At 53.0% G+C, this 15,605-nt stretch overlaps 1 protein-coding gene across 2 annotated transcripts; it reads right to left on the bottom strand.

The window, feature by feature from the left end:
• Positions 1 to 9,087: 9,087 nt before the first annotated feature.
• APOC1 (apolipoprotein C1) lies at positions 9,088 to 13,994 on the bottom strand. Of its 2 annotated transcripts, none has more exons than XM_030795720.1 (4): positions 13,606 to 13,994; positions 13,159 to 13,236; positions 11,769 to 11,904; positions 9,088 to 9,265 (listed from the first exon to the last, which is right to left on the bottom strand). In XM_030795720.1, the coding sequence occupies exons 2-4, from the start codon at positions 13,214 to 13,216 to the stop codon at positions 9,208 to 9,210; spliced, it is 252 nt and encodes an 83-aa protein (XP_030651580.1). In that variant the 5' UTR covers positions 13,217 to 13,236; positions 13,606 to 13,994; the 3' UTR covers positions 9,088 to 9,207. The 2 variants fall into 2 exon arrangements, with proteins under 2 accessions (XP_030651580.1, XP_030651579.1); XM_030795719.1 differs by lacking the exon at positions 13,606 to 13,994 and adding an exon at positions 13,366 to 13,481.
• Between the last annotated feature and the right edge of the window lie 1,611 nt (positions 13,995 to 15,605).

The raw sequence follows: 15,605 nt of genomic DNA, 5'->3' as shown, positions 1-15,605 counted from the left end.
CACACCAGGAAAAGTGTAGCATGGTGACATTGCCAGGCTGAGGGTTCAATCTAGTTCCAGTTCTCCACTTCCTGGCTCTGTGACCTTGTACAAGTAGCCTCACCTCTCTGGGCCTCAATGCCCTTATGGGATTATTAAGTCCCAGTTTGCAGGGTTCTTAGGAAGATTCTTTTGAGACCATGGAGTTAAAACATCCTTAGCACAGGGCAAGTAGATGGGGCATTGGTGGGCTTGTGAGGAGTCCCTAAGGTTCAGCCCGTGCCTTCTCCCACAGCCCCTACCCTCTCCGGCACCCCTGCCCCACAGTGAAGAAGCAGTCAGACAGAATTTTCTTTCCCTTTTTTTTTTTTTTTTTGACACGGAGTCTGGCTCTTGTCACCCAGGCTGCAGTGCAGTGGCGCGATCTCGGCTCACTGCAAGCTCCACCTCCCAGTTTCAAGCGATTCTCCTGCCTCAGCCTCCCGAGTAGGTGGGACTACAGGCGCGTGCCTTTGTTGTTGTTGTTGTTGTTGTTCTTGTTGTTTTGAGACGGAGACTTGCTGTGTCAAATGGTGAGATCTCGGCTCACTGCAACCTCCACTTCCTAGGTTCAAGCAGTTCTCCTGCCTCAGCCTCCCAAGTAGCTGGGATTACAAGCGCGCGCCACAACGCCTGGCTAACTGTTTTGTATTTTTAGTAGAGACGGGGTTTCACCATGTAGGCCAGGCTGGTTTCGAACTCCTGACCTCTAGTGATCTGCCCACCTCGACCTCCGAAAATGCTGGGATTACAGGCATGAGCCTCCGCGCCCCGCCAAAAATTTGTTATTGGAACCCCCTTGGGATGGGATCCCGGGGATAAGGAGATCATTGGGGATCATGTGGTTAGAATGGTGAGGATACTGGAGTGACCGCGTGGGGCTCAAGCCGCTGCGAATTGCCTCACTCAGCACTGACCTCCTCCCACAGCCCCTCGCCCCCATCACCCACTTTCAAGGCTGTAGGAGGACAGCCAATCCCAGAGGTGTGGCGGTCAATACGTCATCGGTTGCTAGGGCTCTCCTGGGCAGATTTGGCGCCTGCCGGACTGAGCCTGGGAGAACCTGGAGACCCACCCGACCACGATGGGGCAACCACGACCCAGAAGGGGCCCCAGAGCTCTCAGAGGTCCTCTAAGCCGGGACCCCAGGCCTGTAGCCACCTTCACTCTTCCAAATCTCCAACTCCGCAATTCTCCCATCCCACTTTTACCTTCCAAGACCATCGACAGAACCACCACCAGGATCGGGAGCGACAGGAAGAGCCTCAGGGCGAGGCCGGAGGGGCCCTTTGGAGGCAGAGGCAGGGGTTCAGGGGATCCAGTGGCACCCTCCTGCCTCCCTCCCTCGATCCCCTCATCTCCCTTTTTGAGTTCTTGCAGAGTGGAGGCGGGTGTCCTTCCCAAGCACTCAACACCAACCTGAATCCTTGCTGGAGGGCTTGGTTGGGAGGTCCCGGCCGGCAGGACCTTTATCAGGCTGGGGAGGGGGCGGGGCAGGTTGATGTTGATCTCCCTCCTCCTGAGCCTTCCCCTGGAAGATTGCCTCCTTCCGCCCACCCTGATTTTTCTTCTCTACCCCTGGCCTGTGGGCATTGGGGTCAGGTGGGGTCCTGGGCACTTCCCTTAGCTCCGAAGCCCTTTACCGTTCAGCACCCTCACCTCCCAATCTCCCTGACTCTGTGGGGTCCTTGGACTACCATAGCCCCTTTCCCCACTCGGAGGACAGGCTTGTCCTGTCCCTGTGGCCATCTTCCCTCGGGGGTCTCCCAGTAATAACCCTGCGATCTCATCCCTGCCTCATTCACAGCGTGTCCCTCGATCACCTCTTTCCCTCACTTGCCCTCTCTTAGCAAGCCTCCTCAGCCCCAACAACTTTTCCTTTATGTTGCTGGGGCCTCCCAGTTGGCCCCGCACCCCTACCCTGCTTGCCACCTCCAATTTCTTTCAGACCAGCCCTTGAAACACCACTGTGATATTCTCTGGGCTCTTAACTTGATGATTCTCAGTCTCCCTTTTTTGCAAAGGGAAGGGGTCGCCTTAGCTGGACGACACCAAAAACCTCACCTGCATTGGCCAGGCATGGTGGCTCATGCCTGTAATCCCAGCACTTTGGGAAGCTGAGGAGGGAGGATCGCTTGAGCCCATGAGTTAAGAGACCAGCCTGGGCAACATAGGGAGACCTCATCTCTAAAAAAAAATTCAAAAATTAGCTGAGCATGGTGGTGCACACCTGTAGTCCCAGCTACTCAAGAGGCTGAAGTAGGAAGATTGCTCGAGCCCAGGAGTTCGAGTCTGCAGTGAGCTGTGATTGTGCCACTGCACTCCAGCCTGGTGGACAGAGTGAGACCCCATCTCAAAAAATTAAAACCCTCAGCTGCAAAGCTCTGAGTGTATGCCCCTTCTTCCCTTCCACCGGGCCTCACCCCCTTTGCCTGGCTACCTCCCCCCAACACTCTATCTGCTCTTATTCACCCTCCGACGCCCCTCCTGGCACCAAGCCTGCTTCCCACCATCACCACATCCGTCCCCCAGGGCTGGAGTCCAATGGCTTCCCCACCAGCTGCCTTTGACCGCCAGTGACCCTGGCAGCTGATGGGGAGGGTGTCCTCGGCCCAGCCTCAGACTCTAGTTCAGCTGGCCTTGTGCCCCCACAACCACGTGTCAGCCTGGTGGTAGGGGGATGGTTGTGAAAGGGACAGCATAGACAAGACCCTGGCAGGATTGCAACATCCCTCTGGCCAGCTCAGAGCTTCCAGCCCCTGTCAGCCCCAGGGGCCCCCCTACTTCCCCAAACATCCACCCAGATGTCTGCTTCCCGGACCCCACAAGAATAGCATAACAATGCTCCTGCTTTTCCAACCTCATCCTCCCCTCTGCTATAGGGGTTTCTATTTTATAGATGCGGAAACTGTCACACAACCAAGAACATCCAGTAGGGCTCAGTGAGAGGCAAAGAGGGGGCTACTGACTGGGCTCGGTGGCTCACGCCTATAATCCCACCACTTTGGGAAGCTGAGGCAGGAGGATCTGCTTGAGCCCAGGAGTTTGACACCAGGCTGGGCAACGTAGTAAGACTCTATCTCTAGAAAAAAAATAAAAAATTTGGCCAGGTGCAGTGGCCCACGCCTGTAATCTAAGCACTTTGGGAGGCCTAGGTGGGTGGATCATTTGAGGTCAGGAGTTCGAGACCAGCCTGACCAACATGGTGAAACCCCATCCCTGTCAAAAATAGAAAAAATTAGCTGGATATGGTGGCACAGGCCTGTAATCCCAGCTACTTGGGAGGCCGAGGCTGACCAACATGGAGAAACCTCATCTGTACTAAAAATACAAAATTAGCCAGGCGTGGTGGCACATGCTTGTAATCCCAGCTACTTGGGAGGCTGAGGCAGGTGGAGGTTGTCGTGAGATGAGATTGTGCCACTGCACTCCAGTCTGGGCGACAGAGCAAACCTCCATCTCAAAAACAAAACAAAACAAAAAAACCAAACTTATTTATTTGCCACAAAAACCCTACCAGATGGGCATCTTTATCATTTCCATTGTACAGGTGGAGAAACAGGCTTCGGGGTGGGGGCGTAGCCACTTACTGATGACTCCCCAAGTGGTTTTGAACCCGGACCCTCTCACACTACCTAAACCACGCCAGGACAACCTCTGCTCCTCTCCACCAAAATCCAAGAGGTCAAGTGGATGTTGGAGGTGGCGTGGGCCTAGGGAGGTCTCCGACCTCTGCCCCAGCTCCAACGTCAGCAGGCAGGGAGGGCTGTGTGTTTGCTGTTTGCCGCTTGCAATGTTTGCCCATTTTAGGGACAGGAGCGGGCTGAAGGTTGTTCAGGGTGGACTTCAGAGGCAGCACACAAAAAGCTGCTGGAGGATGGGAACTGAGGGGTTGGAAGGGGGCGGGGTGAGCCCAGAAACTCCTGTGTGCCTCTGAGCCTGCAGCTCTGTTCTCTAAGTCACCAAGCCCCCAAACCACTCTCATCTCTTTCTCTCCATCCCTGGGTCCTTGGCCCTGGTCTGAATCCCATCCCTTCATTCTCCAAATCTCTACGCCCTCCTCCCTGCTAAACTTCTGGTGTCTCTAGCCACTAGCCTCCTGGCTGGATATTCTGGGTGATGGTAGGAAAGTCTGGGGTAAAAAAGAGTTCGAAATGTCCCTCCTAATGCATGTTGAAAAATTGAATTATAGGCCGGGTGCGGTGGCTCACGCCTGTAATCCCAGCACTTTGGGAGGCCAAGGTGGGTGGATCATGAGGTCAGGAGATTGAGACCATCCTGGCTAACACGATGAAACCCCGTCTCTACTAAAAATACAAAAAAAATTAGCCAGGCATGGTGGCTGGCGCCTGTAGTCCCAGCTACACGGGAGGCTGAGGCAGGAGAATGGCTTGAACCCAGGACGCGGAGTTTGCAGTGAGCCGAGATCGCGCCACTGCACTCCAGCCTGGGCGACAGAGACTCTGTCTCAAAAAAAATAAATAAAAAATAAAAGAAAAATTGAATTATAATTCACATTCCATAAAATTTACCCTTTTATTTATTTTTTTTTTGAGATGGAGTCTCACTCTGTTGCCCAGCCTGGAGTGCAGTGGTGGAATCTAGGCTCACTGTAGCCTCCACCCCCCAGGTTCAAGCGATTCTCATGCCTCAGCCTCCCAAGTAGCTGAGACTACAGGTACCCGCCACCACGCCTGGCTAATTTCTTAATTAATTTTTTTTTTTTTGAGATAGAGTTTTGCTCTTGTTGCCCAGGCTGGAGTGGAATGGTGTGATCTCAGCTCACCTCAACCTCTGCCTCCCAGGTTCAAGCGATTCTCCTGCCTCAGCCTCCAGAATAGCTGGGATTACAGGCATCCGCCACCATACTCGGTTCATTTTTTGTATTTTTAGTAGAGACGGGGTTTCTCCATGTTGGTCAGTCTGGTCTCGAACTCCCAGCCTCAGGTGATCTGCCCGCCTCGGTCTCCGAAAGTGCTGGGATTACAGACATGAGCCACCGCGTCCGGCTAAATTTACCCTTTGAAAATGTACAGTTCAATGGTTTTTCCTATATTGGCAAGGTTGCATGATCATCACCAGTATCTAATTCAGAACATGGCTTACTGCAGCCTCAACCTCCCTGATTCAAAGCCATCCTCCTACCTCAGCCTCCCGAGTGGCTGGAACCACAGGTGTGCACCACCATGCCCAGCTAATTTTTTTTTAGGAGGGATGGGGTCTTGCTATGTTGCCCAGGCTGGTCTTGAACCTCTGAGCTGAAGCAATCCTCCCACCTTGGCCTCTCAAAGGTTAGGATTACAGGCGTGTGCCACCACGTCTGGCAGGGGATGATTTTGGAAGAGAACTGGAGGAAGTGAGGAGGGAGCCAGGCAGATATCTGGACCCCTGGGGAAGAACATTCCAGGCAAGAGAAACAGTAACTGCAAGGGCCCTGAGGTGGGAGCCTGCCCAGTACATTGGAGGAATAGCTAGGAGTTGCTTGTGAGTGATGGAGAGAGAGGGATGAGGTGATCGGGGACGGGGTAGTGTCCCGTTTGTAGGCCTTTGGTAAGTGCTTCTGGGTTTACTCTGAGAGAATCAGGAGAATTCTGAGCAGAGGAAGAGCATAATCTGACTTGAGGCTGGGCATGGTGGCTCATGCCTGTAACCCCAACACTTTGGGAGGCCCAGGAGGGCTGATTGCTAGAGCTGGGGAGTTCGAGACCAATCTGGGCAACATGGTGAAACCCCGTCTCTACTACAAATACAAAAATTAGCTGGGTGTGGTGGCACACACACACCTGTAATCCCAGCTACTCGGGAGGCTGAGCAGGAGAATTGCTTGAACCTGGGAGGCAGAGGTTGCAGTGAGCTGAGATGGTGCCACTGCACTCCAGGCTGGGCAATAGAGTGAGACTCCGTCTCAAAAAACAAAAAACAAAAAATCTGACTTGAGTTCTAACAGGATGCTGAGTGAGAAGAAAGGAGAGTATAGGAGTTTGGAGGGTTGATTTTGGGGGAGAAGGGGATGCATTAACCCCAGAGAGTAATATTTATACATTTATTTATTCTCTTTCTCTTTTTGATAGAGACGGTGTCTCACCATGTTACCCAGGCTGGTCTCAAACTCCTGGCCTCAAGTGATCCTCCCACCTCAGCCTTCCAAAGTGCTGGGATTACAGGCATGAGCCACTGTGTCCAGTTTCAGGATTTCCTTTTATGTTGTGAGATTGAGTCTTGCTCTGATGCCCAGGCTGGAGTGCAGTGGCAAGATCTCGGCTCACTGCAGCCTCCACCTCCTGGGTTCAAGCGATTCTCACACCTCAGCCTACTGAGTAGCTGGGATTACAGGCACACGCCACCATGCCTGGCTAATTTTTTGTATTTTTAGTAGAGACGGGGTTTCACCATGTTGGCCAGGATAGTCTCCAACTCCTGGCCTTGAGTGATCCTCCTGCCTTGGGATCCCAAAGTGCTGGGATTACAGGTGTGAGCCACTGAGCCTGGCTTCAGGAGTTCCTTTTTTTTTTTTTTTTTTTTTTTTTGAGACAGTTTTGTTCTTGTCGCCCAGGCTGGAGTGCAACGGCGCGATCTCCACTCAGCACAACCTCTGCCTCCTGGGTTCAAGTGATTCTCCTGCCTCAGCCTCTCGAGTAGCTGGGTTTACAGGCACCCGCCACCATGCCCGGCTAAATTGTTTTATATTTTTAGTAGAGACGGGGTTTCACCATGTTGGCCAGGATGGTCTCCAACTCCTGGCCTCAAGTGATCCTCCTGCCTCGGCCTCTGAAAGTGCTGGGATTACAAGCGTGAGCCACAGAGCCTGGCCTCAGGGTTTCCTTTTTAAGGATGCGTTACATTCCATTGCATGTGTAGACCACATTTCCTTGACCCATTCATCTGTTGATAAACATTTAGGTTGTTTCCATATCTTGGGTATTGAGCAGACCTGCAGTGAACATGGGAGGGCAGGCATCTCTTCAAGGTCCTGATTTCAATTCTTTTGAATAAATACCCAGAAGTGGGATTGCTGGATCATTTGGGAGTTCTATGTTTAATGTTCTGAGGAAACCCCATGCTGTTTTCCACAGTGGCTGTGGTGTTTGATGTTCCAACTAGGATTGTATATTATATATTTTGAATTTTTTTTTTTTTTGAGATGGAGTCCTACTCTGTCTCCCAGGCTAGAGGGCACTGGCGCAATCTTGGCTCACTGCAACCTTCGACTCCTGGGTTCAAGGGATTCTCTTGCCTCAGCCTCCCAAGCAGCTGGGATTACAGGCATGTGTCACCCCACCCGGCTAATTTTGTTGTAGTTTTAGTAGAGACAGGGTTTCACCATGTTGGCCAGGCAGGTCTCGAACTCTTGACTTCAGGTGATCTACCTGCCTTGTCCTCCCAAAGTGCTGGGATTACAGGCATGAGCCACCTCACCCAGCCTGAATATTAACCTGTTATTAGATACGTGGCTTACAGATATTTTTCTTGCCGGGCGCGGTGGCTCAGGCTTGTAATGCCAGCACTTTGGGAGGCCGAGACGGGCGGATCACGAGGTCAGGAGATCGAGACCACGGTGAAAGCCCGTCTCTACTAAAAATACAAAAAAATTAGCCGGGCATGGTGGCGGGTGCCTGTAGTCCCAGCTACTCGGGAGGCTGAGGCAGGAGAATGGCGTGAACCCGGGAGGCGGAGCTTGCAGTGAGCCGAGATCGTGCCACTGCACTCCAGCCTGGGCGGCAGAGTGAGACTCCGTCTCAAAAAAAAAAAAAAAAAGGCCGGGCGCAGTGGCTCACGCCTGTAATCCCAGCACTTTGGGAGGCCGAGGCGGGCGGATCACGAGGTCAGGAGATTGAGACCATCCTGGCTAACACGGTGAAACCCCGTCTCTACTAAAAATACAAAAAATTAGCCGGGCGAGGTGGCGGGCGCCTGTAGTCCCAGCTACGCGGAAGGCTGAGGCAGGAGAATGGCGTGAACCCGGGGGGCGGAGCCTGCAGTGAGCCGAGATCGCAACACTGCACTCCAGCCTGGGTGAAAGAGCGAGACTCCGTCTCAAAAAAAAAAAAATTTTTTTTCTTATGAAATCTTAAGCTGGGCGCTATGGGTTACACCTGTAATCCCAGCACTCTGGGAGGCCAAGACGGGTGGATCACTTAAGGCCAGGAGTTTGAGACCAGCCTGGCCAACATGGCAAAATTCCGTCTCTACTAAAAATACAAAAAAATTAGCTGGGCATGGTGGCACATGCCTATAATCCCAGCTACTCAGGAGGCTGAGGCAGGAGAATCCCTTGAACTCAGGTGGTGGAGGTTGCAAGGCTGCAGTGAGTGGAGATCGTGCAACTGCACTCCAGCCTGGGTGAAAGGGCCAGACTCCATCTCAAAAAAAAAAAGAAATCTTAATTACATACGGTTGTTTCTCATGTGTATGTGGTTTAATTTTATATAAGAGCCAGGCACAGTGGCTCACGCCTGTAATTCTAATACTTTGGGAGGCCAAGGCAGGAGGATTGCTTAAGCCCAGGAGTTGGAGACCAGCCCGGCCAACATGATGAAACCCTGTCTCTACTAAAAATACAAAAATTAGCTGGGTGTGGTGGCACGTGCCTGTAAATCCCAGCTACTTGGGAGGCTGAGGCAGGATAATCTCTTGAACCTGGGAGGTGGAGGTTGCAGTGAGCTGAGATTACACCACTGTGCTCCATCCTGGGGAGAGAGTGAGAGTCTGCCTCAAAACAGAAATAAAAACAAAAAAATCTCAGCCCCTCATCTCGGGTAGACCACACTAGGAAAAGTGTAGCATAGTGACATTGCTAGGCTGAGGGTTCAATCTAGTTCCAGTTCGCCACTTCCTGGCTGTGTGACCTTATACAAGTAACTTCACCTCTCTGGGCCTCAATGCCCTTATGGGATTAATAAGGCCCAGTTTGCAGGGTTCTTAGGAAGATTCTTTTGAGACCATGGAGTTAAAACATCCTCAGCACAGGGCAAGTAGATAGGGCATTGGAGGGCTTGTGAGGAGTCCCTAAGGTTTAGCCCCTGCCCTCTCCCGCAGCGCCTTCCCCAGAGTAAAGAAGCACTCAGGAGAGAATTTTCTATAGGATTTTTATTGGTGGCACCTGGGGGCCACATGGAGGGCGTCCTCAGCACAGGCGCTGGGGTGTGGGAAATTTCAGAGCCCCCTCCTGGGATGTCACCCTTCAGATGCTCATGTGCTAATCTTGAGTTTCTCCTTCACTTTCCGAAATGTCTCTGAAAACCAATCCCTGTGGGGAGGAATAAGGAAGGGAGTCACTGTGTGCAGCTACCTCCCAGGCTGTTCAAATTCTACCTGCTACCTGACTCCCGCCTCTTCCCCTTGCTGAATCTCCATCCCCACTGTCTGTGGGATTAGGAGGACTGCTGAGCTGGGTGGGCCAACTTCTGCTTTAGTTTCCCAGATGGACTAGAGCACGTTGAAGTCTAAACACTTCACCCTCGGTTGGGCATGGTGGCTCACACCTGTAATCCCAGCACTTTGGGAGGCCAAGGCAGGCGGATCACGAGGTCAGGAGATCGAGACCAGCCTGGCTAACATGGCGAAACCCCGTCTCTACTAAAAATACAAAAAATTAGCTGGCATGGTGGCGGGCGCCTGTAGTCCCAGCTACTCGGGAGGCTGAGGCAGGAGAATGGTGTGAACCTGAGAGGTGGAGCTTGCAGTGAGCCGAGATTGGGCCACTGGACTCCAGCCCGGGTGACAGAGCGAGACTCCGTCTCAAAAAAAAAAATTTAAAAAAAAACTTAAAAAAATTAAAAAATAAAATAAAAATAAGAAACACTTCACCCTGGCCTGGCTTTCAAGGCCTGCCATCTCTTGCTACCAACCCCTTCCTTTTTTTTTTTTGAGATGGAGTTTTCTCTGTCACCCAGACTGGAGTGCAATGACACTGTCTCAGCTCACTGCAACCTCTGCCTCCCAGGTTCAAGTGATTCTCCTGCCTCAGACTCCGGAGTAGCTAGGACTATAGGTGCCTGGCACCACACCCAGCTAATTTTTGTGTTTTTAGTATAGAGAGGGTTTCATTATGTTGAGCAGGCTAGTCTTGAACTCTGACCTCGTGATCCACCCGCTCAGCCTCCCACAGTGCTGAGATTACCTGGTGAGCCACTGTGCCAGGAGTTTTTTTTCTTTCTTTTTTTTTTTTTTCTGAGACAGAGTCTTGCTCTGTCGCCCAGGCTGAAGTGCAGTGGCGTGACCTTGGCTCACTGCAAGCTCTGTCTCCCGGGTTCACACCATTCTCCTGTCTCAGCCTCCCGAGTAGCTGGGACTCTAGGCAGTCGCCACCATGCCCGGCTAATTTTTTTGTATTTTTGGTAGAGACGAGGTTTCACCGTGTTAGCCAGGATGGTCTCGATCTCCTGACCTTGTGATCCGCCCATCTCAGCCTCCCAAAGTGCTGGGATTACAGGCGTGAGCCACCGCGCCCGGCCTTCTTTTTTGAGATGGAGTCTCGCCTTGTCGCCCAGGCTGGAGTGCAGTGGCATGATCTCGGCTCACTGCAACCTCCGCCTCCCGGGTTCAAGTGATTCTCCTGCCTCAGGCTCCCGAGTAACTAGGACTACAGGCATGCGCCACCACACCCGGCTAATTTTGTATTTTTAGTAGAGACAGAGTTTCTCCCTGTTAGGCTGGTCTCAAACTCCTGACCTCAGGTGATCTGCTTGCCTTGGCCTCCCAAAGTGCTGGGATTACAGGTGTGAGCCACCATGCTCGGCACGTTCTTCACTGTTTTATTCTCCACATTGAAACAGTTTCCAGCACTTAGCAGATGCTCGATAAATATTTTTTAAGGAATGAATGACTCTCTAACTTGCCAAAGGGAGCAAGGGTGGGTTTCATGATGTACTGAGCATCTACATGTACCAGACACCCTGTAGGCCTTCTCCTTTACTTCCCCACAGAACCACCAGTTTATAGGAGAGGAAACTGAGGCTCACAGTAATGCCCCTCTGTCAAGATCACACAGGAAGTAAGGGGTGCTACGCCAGCCTGTGGACCCAGGTCTGGCCAAGCTTGGGTCCTTTTTTCATTACCTCACAAAACCATCTTTTTTTTTTTTCTAATTTTTTTTTTTTTTTAATAGAGACAGGATCTCGCCATGTTGGTCAGGCTGGTCTCGAACTCCTGGGCTCAAGCAATTCTCCCATCTCAGCTTCCCATAGTGCTGGAATTACAGGTGTGAGTCACCGTACCTGGGCAAGACCATCTTTTTTTTTTTTTTTTTTTTTTTTTGAGACGGAGTCTCCTTCTGTCGCCCAGGCTGGAGTTCAGTGGCACAATGTCAGCTCACTGTAACCCCCACCTTCCTGGTTCAAGCAATTCCCCTGCCTCAGCCTCCCGACTAGCTGGGATTACAGGCGCATGCCACCATGCCTGGCTAATTTTTTTGTATTTTTAGTAGAGACAGGGTTTCACCACGTTGGTCAGACTGGTCTCCAACTCCTGACCTCAGGCGATCCGCCCACCTCGGCCTCCCAAAGTGCTGGGATTACAAGCATAAGCCACCGTGCCCAGCCCAAGACCATCTTTTAAAATGTGGCCTGGATGGGAGTCAGGGAAACTGTCCTTGAAGTCTGAGCACCTTGAGATCTAGCTGTGTGACCAGACGGACGTTGTCAGCCTCTCTAGGACTTGGTTTTTTTTCAATCTGTTCATCTTGGACCATCCGCCAGGGCTCCACCCAAAAACACACCCCAGCCCTCCCGTGCCCTGGGAAGGGTTCTAACCGCGTCTTGGCAGAAAGTTCACTCTGTTTGATGCGGTTGATGACTTCCCGAGCCTTGTCCTCCAGGGTGTTTCCAAACTCCTTCAGCTTATCCAAGGCGCTGGAGACGTCCGGGGCCCCCTGGGCTGGGGCTGGGCCTGCCAGGAAGATGGGCAGGGGTTCAAAAAAATTTTTTTTTTTTTTTTGAGATGGAGTCTTGCTCTGTAGCCCAAGCTGGAGTGCAGTGGCGTGATCTCGGCTCACTGCAACCACCACCTCCCGGGTTCAAGCAGTTCTCCTGCCTCAGCCTCCCAAGTACCTGGGATTACAGGTGTGCACTACCACGCCTGGCTGTTTTTGTTTTGTTTTGTTTTGTTTTGTTTCGTTTTGTTTTGAGACACAGTCTTGCTGTGTCGGCCAGGCTGGAGTGCAGTGGTATGATCTCGGCTCACTGCAACCTCCGCCTCCCGGGTTCAAGTGATTCTCCTGCCTCAGCCTCCCGAGTAGCTGGGACTACAGGCGTGTGCCTCCATGCCTGGCTAATTTTTTGTATTTTTAGTAGAGATGAAGTTTCATCATGTTGGCCAGGCTGGTTTCGAACTCCTGACCTCAAGTGATCTGCCCGCCTCGGCCTCCCAAAGTGCTGGGATTACAGGCGTGAGCCACCCTGCCCGGCCAAAAATTTGTTACTGGAACCCCCTTAGGATGGGATCCCGGGATGGATAAGGCGATCCTTGGGGATCATGTGGTCAGAATGGCCAGGCGCGGTGGCTCACGCCTGTAATCCCAGCACTTTGGGAGGCCGAGGTGGGCGGATCACGAGGTCAGGAGATCGAGACCACGGTGAAACCCTGTCTCTACTGAAAATACAAAAAATTAGCCGGGCGCGGTGGCGGGCGCCTGTAGTCCCAGCTACTCGGGAGGCTGAGGCAGGAGAGTGGCGTGAACCCGGGAGGCGGAGCTTGCAGTGAGCGGAGATCGCGCCACTGCACTCCAGCCTGGGTGACAGAGCGAGAGTCTGTCTCAAGAAAAAAAAAAAAAAAAAAAGAATGGGGAGGATACTGGAGTGATCGCGTGGGGATCAAGCCGCTGGGAATTGCCTTACTCAGCACTGACCCCTCCCAGAGTCCCCCACCCAGCTTACCCACTTTCAAGGCTGTCGAAGCAGGACAGCCAATCCTAGAGGTGTGGGCGTCAATACGTCATCGGTTGCTAGGGCTCTCCTGGGCAGATTTGGCGCCTGCCGGACTGAGCCTGGGAGAACCTGGAGACCCACCCGACCACGATGGGGCAACCACGACCCAGAAGGGGCCCCAGAGCTCTCAGAGGTCCTCTAAGCCGGGACCCCAGGCCTGTAGCCACCTTCACTCTTCCAAATCTCCAACTCCGCAATTCTCCCATCCCACTTTTACCTTCCAAGACCATCGACAGAACCACCACCAGGACCGGGAGCGACAGGAAGAGCCTCATGGCGGGGCCGGAGGGACACTCTGGAGGCAGAGGCAGGGGTTCAGGGGATCAGTGGCACCCTCCTGCCTCCCTCCCTCGATCCCCTCATCTCCCTTTTTGAGTTCTTGCAGAGTGGAGGCGGGTGTCCTTCCCAAGCACTCAGCACCAACCTGAATCCTTGCTGGAGGGCTTGGTTGGGAGGTGCCGACCGGCAGGACCTTTATCAGGCTGGGGAGGGGGCGGGGCAGGTTGATGTTGATCTCCCTCCTCCTGGGCCTTCCCCTGGCCGCCTGCCTCCCTCTGCCCACCCACGTTTTTCTCCTCTGCCCCTGGCCCGTGGGCGTTGGGGTCAGGTGGGGTCGCGGGCACTTCCCTTAGCCCCAAAGCCCCTCACCATTCAGCACTCTCACCTCTCAATCTTCCTGACTCCGTGGGGTCCTCGGACTACCATAGCCCCTTTCCCCACTCAGAATGTAGCGGGAGCCGCAGACAAAATTCCTCAGACACCGAGTTAAAGAAGGAAGGGGTTTATTTGGCCGGGGGCATCGGCAAGCCTCCTGTCTCAAGAGCCGAGCTCCCTGAGTGAGCAATTCCTGTCCCTGTTAAGGGCTCACAACTCTAAGTGGGTGCACGTGAGAGGGTTGTGATCGATTGAGCAAGCAGGGGATGCGTGACTGGGGGCTGCATGACTGGGGGCTGCATGCACCGGTGATTAGATCGGAACAAAACAGAATAGGGATTTTCACAGTGCTTTTCTATACAATGTCTGTAATCTATAGATAACATAACCAATTAGGTCAGGGGTCGATCTTTAGCTACCAGGCCCAGGGTGTGGCGCCGGGCTGTCCGCTTGTGGATTTCATTTCTGCCTTTTAGTTTTTACTTTTTCTTTCTTTGGAGGCAGAAATTGGGCATAAGACAATATGAGGGGTGGTCTCCTCCCTTAAGAAGACAGGCTCGTCCTGTCCCTGTGGCCTTCTTCCCTCAGGGGTCTCCCAGTAATAACCCTGTGATCTCATCCCCGCCTCATTCACACCGTGTCCCTAGATCACCTCTTTCCCTCACTTGCCCTCTCTTAGCAAGCCTCCTCAGCCCCAACAACTTTTCCTTTATGTTGCTGGGGCCTGCCAGTTGGCCCCGCACTCCTACCCTGCGTTTCACCTCCAATTTCTTTCAGACCAGCCCTTGAAACACCCCAGACCACCCTGACATTCTCTGGGCTCTTAATTTGATTGTTCTCAGTCTCCCTTTTTTGCAAGGGGAAGGGGTCGCCTTAGCTGGATGACACTAAAAACCTCACCTGCATTAGCCAGGCATGGTGGCTCATGCCTGTAATCCCAGCAGCGCTTTGGGAAGCTGAGGAGGGAGGATCACTTGAGTCTGGGAGTTCGAGACCAGCCTGGGCAACATAGGGACCCCTCATCTCTACAAAAAAATTCAAAAATTAGCCGGGTGTGGTGGCGCATGCCTGTAGTCCCAGCTACTCAAAAGGCCGAGGTAGGAAGATTGCTCGAGCCCAGGAGTTTGAGGCTGCAGTGAGCTGTGATTGTGCCACTGCACTCCAGCCTGGTGGACAGAGTGAGACCCCATCTCAAAAAATTAAAACCCTCAGCTGCAAAGCTCTGAGTGTATGCCCCTTCTTGCCTTCCACCGGGCCTCACCCCCTTTGCCTGGCTACCTCTCCCCAACACTCTATCTGCTCTTATTCATCCTCTGACGCCCCTCCTGGCACCAAGCCTGCTTCCCACCATCACCACATCCGTCCCCCAGGGCTGGAGTCCAGTTCCTTCCCCACCAGCTGCCTTTGACCGCCAGTGACCCTGGCAGCTGATGGGGAGGGTGTCCTCGGCCCAGCCTCAGACTCTAGTTCAGCTGGCCTTGTGCCCCCACAACCACGTGTCAGCCTGGTGGTAGGGGGATGGTTGTGAAAGGGACAGCATAGACAAGACCCTGGCAGGATTGCAACATCCCTCTGGCCAGCTCAGAGCTTCCAGCCCCTGTCAGCCCCAGGGGCCCCCCTACTTCCCCAACTGAGCCCAGCATTCCCCAAACATCCACCCAGATGTCTGCTTCCCGGACCCCACAAGAATAGCATAACAATGTTCCTGCTTTTCCAACCTCATCCTCCCCTCTGCTATAGCGGTTTCTATTTTATAGATGGGGAAACTGTCACACAACCAAGAACATCCAGTAGGACTCAGCGAGGGGCAAAGATGGGGGCTACTGGCTGGTCGCAGTGGCTCACACCTGTATTCCCAGAACTTTGGGAGGCCGAGGTGGGCGGAGCACTTGAGGTCAGGAGTTTGAGACCCACCTGGGCAACATGGTGAAACTCTGTCTCTACCAAAAATTCAAAAATTATCCAGGCATGGTGGTGTGCACCTGTGGGCCCAGCTACTCAGGAGGCTGA

Source organism: Nomascus leucogenys, chromosome 17 (assembly GCF_006542625.1).
Source record: "Nomascus leucogenys isolate Asia chromosome 17, Asia_NLE_v1, whole genome shotgun sequence".
Classification (NCBI taxonomy): domain Eukaryota; kingdom Metazoa; phylum Chordata; class Mammalia; order Primates; family Hylobatidae; genus Nomascus; species Nomascus leucogenys.
This window is presented reverse-complemented; position numbering and strand designations above follow the sequence as displayed.